Here is a 17,407-nt window from a genome sequence, read left to right as displayed (position 1 = left end):
GAGGATGGGATTGACTTTGAAGTCTTAAGAATAAGGCAGCAATTTGCAAGAAGCAGTGCAACTTTTTCCTGCTTTTTTCTATATATTTTTTTTCTTCCTTTTTTGCGATGATGTGTCTCGTGGCCAAATTCTCAAACCAATAATAAAGGGTCTCACAAGAGCCCCTGTCAAGTTGCACATTAATATTTCTCTGCAACTGTTGTTAGATACACACTATTTGTAGGCTTGCTGCCAGCGTCTCTCCCCCCAGGACATGTAATGGTATCCCCCAGTGTTGTCAGCTAGTTTCCTATTTGGATGGCACAGCTCATCATGACTTGGTGACTAGATTTCATTTGCTGAAGTGTCTTAGGCTATTTATTTCTGCCACACTGTGTAACTGTTCATTTTGTCATGTTGCACTTAAAAATATCTAATAAGGGTTGTGTTCACTTAAAACAGCAAAGGCTGCTGTTATGGTTTCAGGGTTGATGCGAGCTTATTTAAAGGAATCGGCTGACCTAATTAAAAAGAATAAATTGATTGCTGTTGTTTAACTTGTGTGTTTTTCCAGCCTTATTGAGCTTTTGCAGAAGTTATCACTGTGCTTAATGTGTGAGGATTATCTGTGCTATTTCGGAAACTAAGGCAGTAAACTGTATTTTCTCCAAGATAAACAATAATTCCTTATTCCTGTGCATATTTTTCTTTCATAACAGATTTAATTTTCCATTACTTTTTTCAACAGTACACTTGTTTTTTTTCTTTTTAGCATTCTTCATCTGAATCTTAAATAGGTGTCTTGAAAGCAACAGAATTATTGTTTAGCTGAACTTTGAGAACCAAAACTACTTTTGTCTACATCATACAGGCTGTAGAATCATAAAGTAAGCACATCAGTATGGTGACACAATGCCTCATTAATCTATAAATTGGGATATTTGTGTGGCAGGAGAAGGCACATGCTGAATACTTTGCGGGGTCTTGCTTGTTTTCACAGCACAGGAAAGCAGTGGAAATGTATCTATTAAACCTTTTTAAATGATTTAATTGGATCACTTGTCACTTTGAAATTAGTTAAATGCTAATAATAACAATTACAGTTCATAATATTTACTAAAAAGTAAATTAGTGGCCAATTCACAATTAAACCTGGACACCTCCTCCATCACCAAGTGTTCCAAGTTTCCTTGCATTAGGGGGGAAAAAGGTTTTTGAGTCGAACCCAGCTCAGCAAACATATAAAGCTTTTTTTTCTTCCAGTAATTCATCAAACATCAAAGCACTGTTTTGCACTCACTTTTTCCCAAATCCAGCTGTTTTGCATTTAAACTGGCAAGCGACCCAGTTCCTCTGAGAAGTATTCAGTATGAATACATAGAAAACAAGATAACTTTTAATGAACAAGGGAAAAAAAGGAATGTTATTGAAACACTGACATCTCATTTATGTCTTAGACAGGCACTTGACATTCAATGAAGGGTTGTTAAAGTCAATAAATCTTGAGACAGTAATCAAATAAAGTAAGCTTTACAAAGGCTCTCATTAAACAAACATGACGAAACATTCAAATACATCAAAATACTTTTGCATTTGCAGAATTATTTTGGTTGTGTAGAGTTTAAAATGATGACTGAGGACATATTTTTTGCAAAATACATATTATATATTTGTATTTCACCTAAATACAAAGACTGCTTATTGTAACATTTAAGGATTATGATCCTGGCGAGCTAGCAGGGGATATAGTGATGCTACTTGTAATCTTTCCAACACCTTTTACATGACAGCCGTTAGTGAGTACTTGAGTTCTTTGTTCATGTCGAACATAGTATGGCCCAACGGGCTGTGGGAAATTGTGGGTCATACCATGTCGGGGCTGGAAATATGGGCTCCCCAGATGGATGTGGATCTTACTGTCCTCTGTTGTGATGATACTGGGACTTGAGTCAGGGGTACTGGACCTCGAATGGTACCAGCCGTTCTGCTGTTCAGGTGTCTTGCAGAAAATAGTCTGATCTGTAACCTCTGCTGGCTCCGGAGAGCAACTCCTGACAGTTACGATCTGAATAGGAGAGCTGTTGTGGTCGGGTGTGACAGAGCGTGAGCAATTTGGGCTCAACATTCGAGACATGTTCGCACCGTCAAGGGGGGAGATGGCACGGTCAGGGTTGGAAGTGGGGGTCTTAGGGTTCTGGATGATGGTAATTCTCTGCTTAGGTGAAGCTCCACTCGTCGGGATTAGGGCTGTGCTGGTGTATGATGACGCTGTCTCTCCAGTTGGGCTACTGATCTCGAGCATTGCTGTGTTGAGGACATGATGCGGTGTTACTTTGATGTGCAGTGGCTGACCTGGTGTGTGTGTTAACATCATAACTTCTCCATTAATTGTTGGGTGCATTTCTGTCCCTGAGTGGCTGCTGTCCTGGCTTAGGTTGTTATTTGTACTGTTTAAGCTGTTAAGGCTGTTGACAGGAGAGCTCCTTTTGTTGACGATCTCTACATTATGGTTTGGGTCTGTGTCACCATTTTGTTCATCTAGTTTCTTGCTGTGCCTCCGATAGTCAGGAAGCAGGCTCTGTGCAGGCTCAGTTTGCACCTCTCTGGTGGTCTGATCATGGACTGCAGTGTGTTTGCTGGCACTGGGTTTCACACTATTGATTTGTCTGTATCTGTCTAGCTCACCAGTAAGTTCCTTCATCTCTCTGGCCAGCTCTTTGTTCTTGGCTTCTTGCTGGTTCAGTTTTCTTTGCAGTGCGGATTGATCCACTTGCATCCTGCAGATGGATTCTTCTGTTCCCATCAGCTTCTGGAGTTTCTCTTTCAGGCTGTCTACTTCTCTGGTTAAGAGTCTAGATTTAACCTGCTCCTTCTGAAGGCGGCAAAGGAGAAGGTGCTCCTGGTTGACCTCCTGCTTCTCTGCCTGCTCGTACCTTGAAAGCTCTCTCTTTGTCACTTCCAGCTCCTCTGTTAGAGCTTGGGTCCTCGTCTTTTCCTCATGGAGCCTCTTTTCAAGACACTCAAAGTCCTCTTCCAGTTTCATCAGTTCTCCCTCCAGCACTTCCTTATCCTGGAGTCTCTTTTGCAGCATTTCTAACTCACGGGTCAGTTCTTTAACTTTGTTGTCCTCAGTTTGGCAGTAATAGGCAGTGTTATTTGGAATAGAGGTGTATGAGTATTTGTCCTCTTTTTCTTTCCTGTTCTCCAAGACCTGTAACTTCTTCTTCATTATAGTTACCTTATTCTGTAGTTCTCTGTTTCTTTCCTCCTCTTTGTTCAGACTGTCCAGGAGATCATCTTTTTCCTTTGCTATGCTCTTTATTGTTTCTTCCAAGTCCACTTGAGACCTCAGTGCCTGCAGCCTGTCCTCTCTCAGCTTTTCTGTCATTGTGGCCAAATTGCCATGCTCGTTTCTTTTGCCCTCCTTCCTATGTAGTTTTTCCTCAGCCTGTCGGAGTCTCTCAGCCATAGTTTTTCTGTCCTCCACCAAAGCTACAGTAAGTGACCTGAGCTTGCCAAGATCTTGTCTGACGACCATTTCACTCTTCTCCAGTTGGCTCTCAACGGCCTCTAGATCTCTTACCTTTAGCCTTAAAGTGTCAAGTTCATCAGAAAGCATTTTGCTGCCCTGTCTCTCTTGCTCCAAGCTGTTTTTTAGGATGCTGCAGTCCTGTTTGCTCTTGCCTAAAGCCTCCTCCATCCTGTCCAGTTCACTAATTCTGCTGTTGAGTTTATCCACTTCAGCTTTCAGGCTACGGCAGTTGCTGGTCTCCTTCGCTAGTCTGCTGTCCAGGTCTCGACATTGTTCCGCCATGCGTATCAGCTCTTCGTCTTTTCCCTCCATTTGCACCACCCTTCTCCTCAGTACCTCGACCTCTGACAGGAGGCTTAGGGCTGTCATTTTGTTCTGGCTTTTGTGGAAGAGGGAAACTTGATTGTGGCGCTCAACCTCGATATGCAGAGATTTTAGTTCCTCCCCCACCTTTGCTCTTCGTCTAGGAGCACTAAGCCTCTGCTTGATATGGTCAGTGATAGCCGTCAGTTCTTTGGTACAGCGTTTCTGCTCCTCCAGCAGCTTGCTCAGTCTCTCTTGCTCCTTTACAACTAGCAGTGCAAAAGCCTTCAGCTCGGTCAGCTCCTTTTTTAGAATGGATGCTTCTCTTTCATGTTTCTTCGCTTTAATTTCCTGGTACTCTCTTTCCTTTTTAAGCAACAGCTTGAGTCTGCAGAGGAAAAGAATTGAAATGTGTTGTCAAACAGAATAATGCAGCCAAGTTTTATTGTGTAACTGACTCATTTCAGCCCCCAAAGGGCACTTTTTATGTTTACAGCTAACCTCTTGAACTCACAAAATGTCCTAAGTTGTGTATTTCCAGCATAAACATTTATTTTTGTTTTTCAGAAGAATCTGAATAACAGTTTGTTGCCCACTCAGTTTCCCCCAGAAGCAAAGGAGGCTTTTTTTTTTTTTTGCACATCTGTGTATTCCTGTGAAATGTACAACATGAGGACATGTGTGTATATTTCTTTATGTTTGTGTGTTTCTTTCAAAGCAACAGCCATTCTGTGGGATGTTTTGACTCACATGGCAGATGGTCCCTTGGCAGGGAGTATTGGTTAATTAAGAAGTTTCTTTACCCTTGAGTACCCTCAATGCTGCATCCAATCACCCTCCTTCTGTGCACCTCAAATGTAAACCCCACTTTAAGCTAAGAGAGTCAGGAATTCCCCTCTGTTCTTAAAGTAATTACAGACTGGCTACTTTTACCAAGTGCTGTCACTCCTCACATTCCCCCAGATGCGCACGAGTTCTGTACAAGCATTAATTCATACTGTGTATTTTGTCATCTTAGTGCATGAGACATATGCTCCAATGTGATCTGTCACCGGTGTATTTTTACTATTCGGAATGGGAGAGTTTGGACTTTTTGTGTCATGCTATTTTGCACTCTAGAGGTATATCCACAGTTCACATAGCAGAATCTTTTAAAACAAGCACACATTAAAAACAGTGACAGTGTAGTCCAGACATTTAGCTCTACTTGTGTATAATTCCAGATCCTCTATATTGACTTGAAACTAATGAGTTTTTTTGTTTAATTTTTTAAAATATAAGGCTACTAATGTTAAATCTCAAATACGAGACTGAACATTGTGTTTGTGAAAAGAATAAAGCGCGCTGTTAATTAAGATGTTTCTCTTACAACTTTAATCTTGGAGTGTGTTTTGAGTGAGTTTAATTAGTGCAGTTTAAATAGTTGTAAGTGGAACAAATGGGTGGTTATGAACTCGCTGTTAAGTATTTCTGTTTTTAATAAGATTCATTCACTGATGAGTTGTTATATTGTTTCTCTTGACTTTGAGTAATGTGTTGATTCCTTTTAAATGCAGAAAATTGCAAAAAGCAAAATCTTCAAAATAATTTTCTACATCTAAATCAACACCTTGGATACCTTTTGAACAGCTCTGTTGCAAAGCAATCTCTTTGTTTAATCTGTGTAGAATTAGCCAACAGTTACGTTATCCTTATCAGCTTATCTTGCAGTTGTAAATCGGGTTTTAAATGGGAAACGTTTCTAAATGCATGTCTGCATCTTTTTGCTGTAGAACAAAAAATTTTTCGTTCCTACCTGTGCAGTTCAGCTGCCCCGTGTCCTTTTTTTTTTTTCTTTTTGGAAAAAAAATCCTCAAAAAATAAATTGCCTCCACTCTTTTACCTCTCCCTTTCCCAGAGATCCCAGTGATGTGGACGTTCCATCCGGAAAACCAAACATTATGAGAAGTGCTCCGCACAGAGACTCTCTCGCACTCAGTGGCGCCCATTACATCATCAGCAAGTCCTTATATGGGACTGTACAGGCTCTACTTCTGTGTGTGTGTGTGTGTGTGTGTGAACATGTGTGTTTGTGTGTGTGTCTTTTTTTTCTGGAGTTCAGCCCACTGCAGATGAGGTCATTGTGTAGCAATGCCAAAGAGGCTAATGGGAAGGAGTGTGTGTGTGCGCACGCAAAGAAAAGTCTTCAATCACCATTCAATCTGCAAGGATAACACCCTCAGTTTGCAGGATTAGTTTAACCGAACATTTAACCATAACCATGCTACATAAATTCTTAACCTGCCTTGGCGTGTCCCAGAAGCATGCAGACCAGTTTATATGTTGTGTGCTTGGAGTTTGAATATACTTCAAGAAGAAAAAACATGTTTTGTGAGTTGTAGCAGCTTTGCCTGGGGCCCGATAACCTGACTGGGAGATGACATCATCAGTTCATCGGCCCTCAATTGCATCCATATGTCCCTCTTTTTTTCCTCTCTTTCTCTCTCCTCAACACATTCTCTCTTTTGTGAGTTATTTTCTCTTTCTACATTTTTGCTTCTAGTTATGAAAATGCCAATCTTTTTTTCCCTCTCATGCCATCATCAACTTTCACTTTATCTATATCTTCTTTTTGATTACTCAAGTCGTGAACTGCGTGCTCAGTATAGCGTGATTATACTCCTTTATTCTCGCAGTTAGTCTCATCTGTCACAGGAATGAAAAAGATAATAAATAGGTGTTAATGTTTAAGCTTTTTAAATGATTGTGCTAAACAAAATCAAAAAAATATAGATTTTGTTCCATTTATTTGCAATGTTTTTCACTGCTAAATAAACCTGTGGTGGTACTTTCTTTTTTCCCCTCTGTCGAGCAAACTCATGTAGGCCTCAAATAAAAGAGGCCTTTTCCCTCATGAGGCATGTCGCAGTCTCACAAGAATTTAGAAAACAAGCAAAAAGGTGCACTTAAACTTCGCTTTTTAGATATTTATGTTCACAAGCTTTTTTTTTTTTTTATATGAAGCATGCCAAATTAAACCCCACTGAAACTACTTAGACACAGGTCAGGTATAGAAACAAGAAATCGCACATGCAATGTGTGTGCAATGCACAAGAATATTTAAGCTGTTTCTGTCAGCAGAGAATCCATCTCGAATCATTTGTGTCATAGTTTAACATGTGAACGTCTTCCATTTAGAGACACAACCTCCTCTTCATAACAGACTCTACAAGTTGCATAACTTGGTGATGTAAGGCTGTATTCTGTGCCTGGTTGGTATTTGCTTTAATCCCTTAATTGCTTCATGGCAACTGTGGCTGCCTGTTCTAAAGGCATAGATAGCTGTGGTTGATAACATTTCATTTCTAATTGTTTTTGGTTTGTAATGGTGATTACTTATTGTTGAAGAAGATTATCATGTTTTATTAAAACACAGAGTGGCATTTCTAATATTTAGTTTGCCCTTAATTGCATAAATTGTAACTTTTTTCTTCTTTTTTTACTGCAGGATTAATAGACCTCTTGTCTTAGGCTCTGTTTTAATGAAATGTAGCTGATAAAATGGCAGCAGCTAAGCACGAGTCATCAGACGTTTTTGGTCTGCAGCGGTCATTATAAAATGTACTGTGCCACTGGGTAATTAACGTGACACAAGCAGAATTTTAATTTAAAAAAATTCCATGAAGCAGCCACCTAAGACACACACAGCCTTGTTGTTTTTTGCTTTATTTCTGGGTCTGAGATTTACAGTTATTTTCCTTTAACCCAAATGAAATGAAAATAATCTGATAACCAAAATGCAGAAAGTTAAAGTTGAAAGTCAATTTTCCAAGTTTTAAAACTTCACACCTTACTTGAAGCCCCTTAGTGGGAAACAGATCTTGCCCAACTGGGAGGATACCCAAAGTGGAGTCACAGGATTTGGTTGATTACAAGTCTAGGCACGTATGATGATTTATTATTGGCTAATTAAGGTACCTTTGCCATCTTAGAATATGTTCACTATCAAAAGTGGCCTTTTATGCTTTGATATGCTTTGGAAATTACAACACTTAAAAGAACCTTTAACTTTTGATCAAAGTAATATTGAAATGATCAAAAGCCAGGCCAAGTTGCATTGCTTGTGTTTTGCATTTTTATCAGTAAAACCATTTCAACTACTTCTACCTCCATGGAAGACAGTGACACTATCTTAATTATATACGTATACTGTATTATATACTAAATACTATAAGATTCAAACTTTCTTTTTGCCATGACCTTTATAATTATTTTGCCAGGAAAGAGAGATTTGAGATATTTCTCTTGTGTGAGAAAGATCCTCCTCATTCCTTTGAATATCTATGCACATACCAACCCCCATATCAGAGTTCATGAGGTCCTCTTTTACATAGAGGAGGAGTTGGCATTTCATCCAGTTCTTGAAAACTCATATTTGGGGGTTAAAAGAGCGCACACACACACACACACACACACACACACAAGAAATGCCGATATGTAATATGTCTCTTATCCGAGTGTAGCACTCTCCTCTGTTTTCTTAGCTCCTATTTTCATGCAGAGGTATAATTTTCTTTTTCTTCTTTTTTAAGGCTGTCACATTTGACAAATCCTTCTTTTTTCTAAGAGCGCTCATATAAATGGCACATTGAAAGTACAGAAAGAAAAGCAGCTGCTTAGTCAGTCGGTGTTGGCTTTCTTCCCTTCATTTATCTAAATGTTTAATAAAATTGAAAGTATGAATAACTGACCTCATCTGCTCACTATAGCTAATAAATGGGCCCAACAGCTTGTGATCGGGGCAGTGCTTCTTCTCTGAGTTGATTCACTGCCAGATCCTGATAATTTATGAACATCTTCTGACACTTCATTGGCTGAGCAGGCAGATGGCGAATGCGTTTGAGTGAGGGACGAACAGAACATCTGCGGGTTTCTGCTTTGGCACAGCCGTGTTTATTGTGTTGCTTTTCTCTTGGTTCTCTAGTAATTCAGGTAATACAGGAATAACATTTTCAGTTCTTCGTACAACTATAAAACGTTATACAAGGATTGCCGCGGGTCTCATTTGCAACAGCACATCTGTTGCATGTATGTGATATGAAGTTCTGAAAATTTTTTGTTTATTAACCATGTAATACAATACCTCATTAGTTAAAGAGTTTTCATTATGACCTGAAAAACTTGGCTTGAAAGCAAATGTGAAGTACAAATATTCCTCTTCTCCTCTTTGTGAAAACTTCAAGTAGGGCTGCTCGATTATGGCAAAAATGATAATCACGATTATTTTCACTGAAATTGAGATCACGATTATTTGACGATATTTATTTCGTCCGCCAGAGCTTATATTTTTTTTTTTTACATGCTGTAGTGCCATTTGTGGGAGCATTTCACGTTGCTATACATCAATACAACTGTTATAGCCCATATTTTTAAAATGTGTATGTATTAAGTCCATAGTAACTACATTAATTGCAAAAAAGTGCAATAAACTACAAAAAAAAAATTGAAAATCGTTTTTGTTTTGTTTACATATATTTCTACTTGGAGAAATTTAAGAGGTTTATCCCTCAAAACTTTAAATACAAAAAAGTTGCAAAAAATAGTTTACAACAACAGGAAATTTATTTTGAGTGTCTTCATAGTTTTATTTTTGGAGATACAGCAATTTTTATATACTGCAGGAAAAACAAAAAAACAATCCTATGATGCAAATTTGCAAAGAATGTGCATGTGCATCAAAATAAACTATTTCCAGCAGTGCAATTCGAGTTCTAAGGCCTACAAGTAAAAAAACTACATTTTCCGCGAAAATGACGTCACTTGCGATAGTTCGCGTTGAATGTGGGAAGTGTTATGAACAGCTGATCGGATCGGCAAAGCGTGTTTCTGGAATATTATGTTTTTGTTCCTGCAAGCGCTTTTTATGCAATTTTTGCAAAGCTATATGTGGAAGGAAACCGTGACCTAGGACAAGCTGATGGCATAAGATGTAACTCCTCTGGTTTCATATGGAAAAAAATTTATTGTGCTAGCTTAGCGGTTCAGGTTCTACAGGGATTTAAAAATAGTTATACAAAACGAGCATGCTGCTCTGACCGGCTTTAAAGGGTTAAGAATAACAATGTATTGAATAATGACTTTAAAAAATAATATAAAATAGTGTGCAAATACTGATAACAGTGCAAATGTTTGCAATATAAGAAATAAATGAAAAATGTGAAACTTTGCAGTGGTGCTTCTGTGGTGCAGCTTACGACAGACCATAGCAAATGTTTACACACTGTGTCGTAACTTGATCCACATCTGACTCGCAAACCCATAATGTTTTCCACACCACTGAAGTTTTTTTTCTTTACCTTCTTTTCAACCAACGGCAGTCACTCTCCTCTCCAAATAACTTCTGCTTAGCTTTCCGAGCTTCCCTCGGGTCCTCTTAATTGTTGTAACGCGTGTTCGAAATGCAGAGCAGTGCGCTTGATTTGCCACACGGAGCAGCGCGAGAGTAAAGCATGAGGGAGGGGCTAATAATCGGCTCAGTCATTTTTAATGATCGTTGAAAGCCCAGATCGTAATCGTGATTAAAATTCGATTAATTGAGCAGCCCTAACTTCAAGTCTTTTTGTTGAGTTGGCAGCCAGTGCAATTACATTTTAGCCAGTGTTAAATTAATAAAATTAAAAACAGAAGAGGCTACTCAGTTTCTTTCCAGTTGTGTATAATAGTAATTTATCAAACAACTCCTTTTGTCTACAGACATTTTACACATGAGGCTGATGCTGGATTAACCAGTTAAGATGCATTGTTTTGACTGGGCATCAAGGCTCTGCTCTGATGCTAGCGCTAATGGGATCACAGTTTCACCGTCTGGAGTCAAGCTGTTTAAGAAAAGGGACTGGACAGTGTGTGCCAATTACATGGATATCACCCTTCCCGCCTGCCTTTTATTTTCTCTGCCAGAGTCCTGAAAAAGGGGTTGAGACTGATAGTTGAGCCTCAGTTTTAGGCTGAATGCTGGTTTCATCTAGGCTGTAGTGCAGCAGACCAATGTTTTACCCTCCTGCGGTTTTTGTTGCACTGAGGAGCCTTGAGTTTACTAAATAAGTCTACATGTGGTATGTAGACTAACAATGCAGATTCCCCAAGGGTTTCTGCAGGGCTTTCCACAGAGAAAACCAGGGTTTGCCTCTCCTTGCTATACATTGCCTCAACCCTTGAACTGAAAGACGTGTTTACTTTCTTGGCAATAATTTGGACCTGTTTATTGTGTGTGTTGAACTTTGGCCTAGGCTTGATCTTGCCTCTATTACTTTTTGTATATTTTGTAGCCAGATTTGAAGGCATAGAAGCTGCGAGGAAGGAAGGCATTGAGCAGGTGATAAAGCGCCACCATCCCAGGAGGACTCCCAGTACTCACTTAAACAGTTTGCAGCTGAGTGTGCTGCAGCTGCAAAACACATCAGCGTCTTTAAACCCGAGGCCACAGTTTTCACTTGGTAACGGATGTTATTATGATGCTAAAATGGACTAAATGTTTAGAAAAACAAAGAATGAAGGAAGAAAACCAAAACTGTACCAGATACTCAGGTTGACGTAATTCTTGTTGATATGCTAATTTGATAGAGTTACGCTGTTCAGCTCTCCCGTCTGGTTAGTCTCCTCCTCCTTTGGCATTTCAACACAGGAAAAGAAATAGCGGAGGGGGGGGCTGTAGTGCTAATTGGCAAACAATATAAGCTAACACCCTAATCTAAGGTGATAAACATGGAACAGTTATATGTATGCATTGTCCCTTTGAGCATATGACATGAACATGTTAGGATGAAAGTATTTTAGCTAACTTGAGAATTTAACCCAAAGGACTAAAGTGTACAGCCTCATAGGGCTGTTTTAAATAATCCTTTTTAGATCATGTGCATTCCTTTCCTGCATCTGTAGTGCTCACTGATGATGTATTGATGAGAAAGCCACATCAGTTGTAAAGTGAAAACATGATAGCTCTAAGAGTGGTTTTGGGTAAAGTCTATGAAGAGTTTGTGATTCTGAACTGAAATGGACAGATGAGAGCATTGATGTCCCTTGTATGTTGAACATGTGTGTGCGGTTAATGCTGAGATGCTGTCATCCCAGTAATAAACCATAGAAAATACGCACAGTCTTAAAGCATGTTCTGATAGCTGAGGTTGGAACAGCCAGATTGCTGCAATGGCATAGTGACGTGAAGATGTAATCGTCCTTTGACACATACTGTTGCGCAAAGTGGTGATACAATGTGTGTTGAATCTTCTGTATTAAATTATGGCTAAAACAAGTCATCTGTTGAGCATATGGCACCTGGTGGAGCTACTTTTCCAGGGAAACGAGGGGGGGAAAAAAGTGAGGGGTGCCGATTTTTAGCCAGGCCGTGTGGTTTTCTTGGCCTGGAGCATATACTTTGAGAAGAAACAGAGTGAGATTGAAAGATAGTTGAAGAGGATTTGAAGTAAGAGTGGAAATTCTCGTTTAAATATTTAGGCATCTGCAAAGCAAGAAGCAAAGAAAAAAAAGACTGGACTGGGAAAGAGATGAAAGGGACAAGCGTATCACCATGTGCCTTATGTTGTTTACCCAGGGGATAAATACAAGATTTAACTCAGCTCAAACCTATTTAAGCCAAACTCAAAGAAGCTGAAGTGCAGTCAGGAATGCAAAGAAGGGCAATAGAAACCTGTGCATTTTAGACAAACTATATCTTTGGAATACATAATTCAGCAGTTGGACAGATACCCAGCACGTTAAACATCCCTAGTTTGAGACCAGCCAGAGACAGAAAATCCATCCTCAGGGAGTCTGAAACTGGTGTTCTCCTAGTGCCTGGATAAATGGCAGGGTTGCGTCAAGAACCAGCATAAAATCTGTGTTAAATCAAATATCTGGCTCTATCCGATGTGATTCACCACTGGGATTTAAGAGTAGAGCAAATTTTGATGCTGTAAAATGCTACAAAATCAGAAGATTTTACAAGGTAGATTTTAGCATTTAGCCTAAAAGCAGACAGAAACACCTAACCGATTATCAAAATGGTTAAGTATTCTTTTAACTGACAAATAGAGCCTAAAAGCAAGGGTAGGAAGTGAACCAGACAATAACCAGTGTTTCCCACACAGACTTTAGTTGGACAGTGTATCCAGGTATTTTAATTCCTGGCCAAGAACATTTGGTGATTCAGACTCATAATTTCCATCACGTCATTCCCTGCCAACTGGCTTGCTGACCCGTCTCACTGTTGTCGTGGCCCTCCACCATCATTCGCCTACTTCTCCAGAGTCTGATCCTGCAGATGAATGAGCTCAAGCTCCACCGTCTCACAGAGGCTGCAGATCAGAACAAGGACTACAAGCACTAGCTGCTCCCCATGACAGTGGAATTTGGAGACTTGACCAGGGCGCGAGGGACTCACTGGAGAGGCAGCTAGCTATTTTGCTCCTTTTTATGGTCTCCTTCTTTTAAGATCATTCTTTTAAGACAGCGTAGGTGTGTGTTCAGTTGGATTATGCTTTAGATTATTTAATAAAGAATGATGTTTTAGATATTTAGAAAGGAGAGCGGGCAAAGAGATGAAAGAACCTGTATGTTATGAACACTCAGGAATAAATGCGTCACACGGGGCTACAGACACACCACAGACATGCCATGTACTCATGTATTAATCATCATTAGGCCAAGATGAACCACATACTCTTTAAGTGAATATGTTTTTAGCTTTCCACATTGTGTTTGAAGAGAGAGAATTCTAGTGAACTTAATCGCTCTACTGGTATGACTATTTTTGGTCTTTAATTGCATATATGCCTGTGGTGGATCAGTAAAAGCCTTTTTTCAGTTTGGCATGCAGAAGCAGACAACTAGTCTCCTTCCAAGGCTGCAAGCCCAGTGCGGGTCCAGTCTCTACATAGCTAGATTACAGAGTGGACGCTGGAGGTACATGAACCAAGACAACCGGGAACTTCGACAAAACGACCTTTAAATTGCATGGGAGAACCAGTCACCACCTTTATGTTAGACCTAGCTTCACCCGTAGGCCACATCTAAATACGGTCTCTATTTGGTAAGGGAACATTTCTACCCACCAACAAACCCTCAGCACATTTCCTTACTTTAGAAGAAACCTTTAGCCTATACTGTGTTGTGCTGTTGAATGGGACATGAGAGCGCCAATTTAGCCTCTACATGTAATTGCAAGTGAGTGCATGTTTATGTGTTTACAAGGGGGAGTGAGCTGAGCCAGGTTGGCCACAAAGTCTAACCAAGTCCAGAACGTAATGGACTGTGTCTGAGTGGAGTAACTCCTAAGTACTGTCTTAAGGTCATATGTGTGTATATATAAATGCTGAGATGGAGCAGCCACTCACTCTGCCATGAAGAGCTTTACAGACCAACATAGACTAAAAGAATTTAAGCCTTCACAAGTGTACATCAGAGCTCAGGTCCGTCCCATCAGGTCTTATTCCAATGTACTGAAATACTTTAATCCCTTAGCCTTTCCTAGCTTGCTGTAACATTCCCTTCCTGAAAGGAATTGGTGGATATTTTTATAAGCCTAGCCTCAATATAGGCCAGCATGGGAGTATAAATATAAAATATCAGTGTTGTCTTTGCTTGGGCATACATTTACATGTGTTGGGTTTGCTGCACAAACCTCTCTCTGTCCTGCCTCAGCAGAGTGGTAAGGCTGTTGCTCTTATGGATCAAAGCCCTGTGGCTTTTCTCTTGTTCCTCCAGCCTGTGCAGAGCCTCAGAGTGAGAGAGGGTAACCTCCTGAAGCTGCTTCATCATCTGTTTTGAGGAATGCTCGTGGGCTTCCACCAAGTGTTTGAGCTAAGAGGGGGGGAAGGGAAAACAAAATGGGCATGAAGAGTAAAACTTTAGTTTACCTTGACTTGCTGAGAGTTAACCACAGGGAGAAAGCTCTCTCCTGTTGCCGTTCTGAAACCAAGACCGAATCCACAAGACAATCATCCGTGCTTACAAAATGCAACATAGTATGTAAATCTGATGAGTAAAGCTGTTATTATGTAAAAGCAACAAGAATTATTCTGCCCACATTATAATAGTAGGCATTTTTGATGAGCTTCTTCCAAGATTTTTGCTGCCACCCAGTCCACTTTGCTGTGGTAGAAATTAATTGAAAAAGTGCTCACTTACAGATTTTGTAACCATGGCAGAAGGATGGATTCAAAACATGCAACACCTGTACTGCAATTTAACAAATGTGTGCAATGATGCAGCAGTAATAGACACTCTTTTGTCAGACTGTAATGCATCCATCTCATTAAATTTGATTATCTCCTCCAGATGGTGTCTACATTCTTTCTGTTGGCAGTTAGTACCTCAGCATTAGGTCTTTCATACACATCCTGTAAGTGGTCCTGCTGGGCCCAGAGGGAGTCTCTCCGCAGGGCATGAAGCACCATCTTCTGTCTGCTGAAACCATAGTGGGTCCTCAGTAGACCTGAATCTGTCTGCTCTGATTTCAAAACAGGAATTACCTCATCCCTCGCCTGGTTCAACAAACACAGCAGAAAAACAGTGGCTTTAATTTCAGTTTCTTCTCATGAGTTCACAAGAGCTAGAGTGAACTACAAAATAAATGCAAATCCAATATGAAGTAAATCATCCTACCTGTAGTTCCCCCTCCAAAATGCTGAGCAGAAACAGCAAGTCATCACAGGACAGGCCTTCTCTTGTGTGTCTTCCCTTCCACCTCTCTCTCTTCTTTGGCATATTGTCCTTTTCAATTATGATTATCAGAGCCTGGTTAGGTTAAAAGACAGCCGTTTAGGTATTTCTTTATACAACCTCGAAGATGGGAAGAAATGTTGCTGCTTTTACCAATGGGGTATGTGAAGTCTGTCGTGGAGCTGGAAAAGCTGAGAAATAGGAAATGATTGGAGGTGACAGCTGAACATTGGTGAAAAAGAAAAATACATGCTTGGCATGAAAGAAGTTAAACAAGGTCATGAGTTGTTTTTACAGTACAAGTGGTTATTGTGTTGCTTTTGTAAGTGATGCAGATCATATAAGCTTTGATGAGCTAATCCAAAGTCAAAGGGGTCTCTTGTCATAACAGTTAGTGTTACTGAAATAGATAGGCCTGCGCCTGGCATTACTTTGCGTGCAGCTTATGTCATCTCATAGTCTTACTCTTAGCACATTTACAGCAACTGCTGTTAGTTTGGCTGATAAAATGGACTAAATGTTTCCATAAAGTAGGACAGTGATTACTGACCATATATCTAGATACTGTGTGTGTGCGCGTCCGTGTGTGCGCGTGTGTTATTAAAGCTAATCACACAAGTTAAACATTGTTTGCCGGCCAACTTTCTGTATGTTCTCACCCGAGACACAGAAAGCAATCAGGTTCATATTAGTGAAAGATGATGTCATCTCGCTACTCTTCAGCTCTGCTTTTCAGGCCCAAGTTCTGCCTGTGGGCAAGAACAGTCCTTATTCTATAGTATTTGGTCCTTTCCTTTTTAGATTAGTAACTGAAGGGCCTTGTGTTTTGAGGAAAAAGTATTTAAAATTTTAAAGTGCCCACAGATTTTTTTTATTTTTTATTTTTTATTTTGGGGGGGTGGGGTTCAGTATGTCTGTTTGAAGACAGCTATACCTTCTCATATATTTCGTTGGTGCATGTTAGAAAGTCTGATACTGAACAGAAAAGCAGTGAGAGTCTTTATTTTTCTCAGTAGCTCTTGCTCTTACACAAGCACACAGACAGGCAGCATCTGCTTGTTTTCATCAAGGCCCGAGAGCAACTTTGAGGCTCTAAACAAGGTGAGCACTGGTACATAAGAGACAAACATTGTGCAAGAAGAAACAAACCAAACAGAAAAAAAGACAACCTTTAACTAGTTCAGACTTTAGCCAATAACATCTTTCAGATACTAAATCACTGTGAGAGTGCTGGCTCACTTAAAGGAAGGTGTCCACATTGAAGTATTTTTCTCTTGCCCTTGGTCTGGAAACAGAGTGAGTGACAATCTCAAACTCTCCCCCCTCCTCTTGATGCCTTCTCTGTATCAATTAGGAAGACAGATGAAGCTGTCTGGGCTGTCGATGCATTTCTTTTGTACTTCCCTTGACATTTAGCTACAGAAAAGGACAATAAAACCTCAGCACAGCTGTTTGGGAGTGTAGATAAAAATTGGAAAGCTGAGTGCTGCAATAAACACGACTACAAAGTTATCATATCCTATTATAATTTGATATTATTTGTCCTGAGGCCCAGATTTGAATGATGGAAGGAATTGAGTTTGTGCACTAAAGGGAAAGTTTATAACTCATCTTGAATAGGTTCAGATAAATGCAGAGGGTCTGATGTGAGTTAGTGAGCTTTGGCACATATTTTCTATGATGGCCTGGGGTCTGTGTTCCTTGGACATGAGCATTAACATATTTCTTGTTCCTTTTGCCGTCCCGTCCTACGGTGCTTTTAATGTGTGCAAGTCGAGTCATGACACGTGCTGCTGTTTCCTTGCCCTTGGCACTCAATTGATTAATAGCGATGGGGCCGGAACGCCTCACTTGCTCTCTCTTGCTCTCACTCTCTTGCTTTCTCACACACACACACAC

General features: G+C 40.0%; 1 protein-coding gene across 1 annotated transcript; it reads right to left on the bottom strand.

Annotated features, from left to right (window-relative positions):
* Positions 1-1,405: 1,405 nt before the first annotated feature.
* Positions 1,406-16,136, bottom strand: LOC113008529 (filamin A-interacting protein 1-like). The gene is made up of 5 exons (XM_026146000.1): positions 15,662-16,136; positions 15,452-15,583; positions 15,160-15,330; positions 14,469-14,647; positions 1,406-4,202 (listed from the first exon to the last, which is right to left on the bottom strand). The coding sequence occupies exons 1-5, from the start codon at positions 15,788-15,790 to the stop codon at positions 1,697-1,699; spliced, it is 3,117 nt and encodes a 1,038-aa protein (XP_026001785.1). The 5' UTR covers positions 15,791-16,136; the 3' UTR covers positions 1,406-1,696.
* Positions 16,137-17,407: the final 1,271 nt, after the last annotated feature.

The sequence above is a fragment of the Astatotilapia calliptera genome, chromosome 16 (assembly GCF_900246225.1).
Source record: "Astatotilapia calliptera chromosome 16, fAstCal1.2, whole genome shotgun sequence".
NCBI lineage: Eukaryota > Metazoa > Chordata > Actinopteri > Cichliformes > Cichlidae > Astatotilapia > Astatotilapia calliptera.
This window is presented reverse-complemented; position numbering and strand designations above follow the sequence as displayed.

Coding starts and splice junctions, on each gene's coding strand:
- LOC113008529 (XM_026146000.1), bottom strand. CDS start 15,790: ATGACCTTGTTTAACTTCTTTCATGCCAAGCATGTATTTTTCTTTTTC. Junction 15,331..15,451: donor TTTTGGAGGGGGAACTACAG/GTAGGATGATTT, acceptor TTGTTGAACCAG/GCGAGGGATGAGGTAATTCC. Junction 14,648..15,159: donor ATGAAAGACCTAATGCTGAG/GTACTAACTGCC, acceptor CCCCCCTCTTAG/CTCAAACACTTGGTGGAAGC.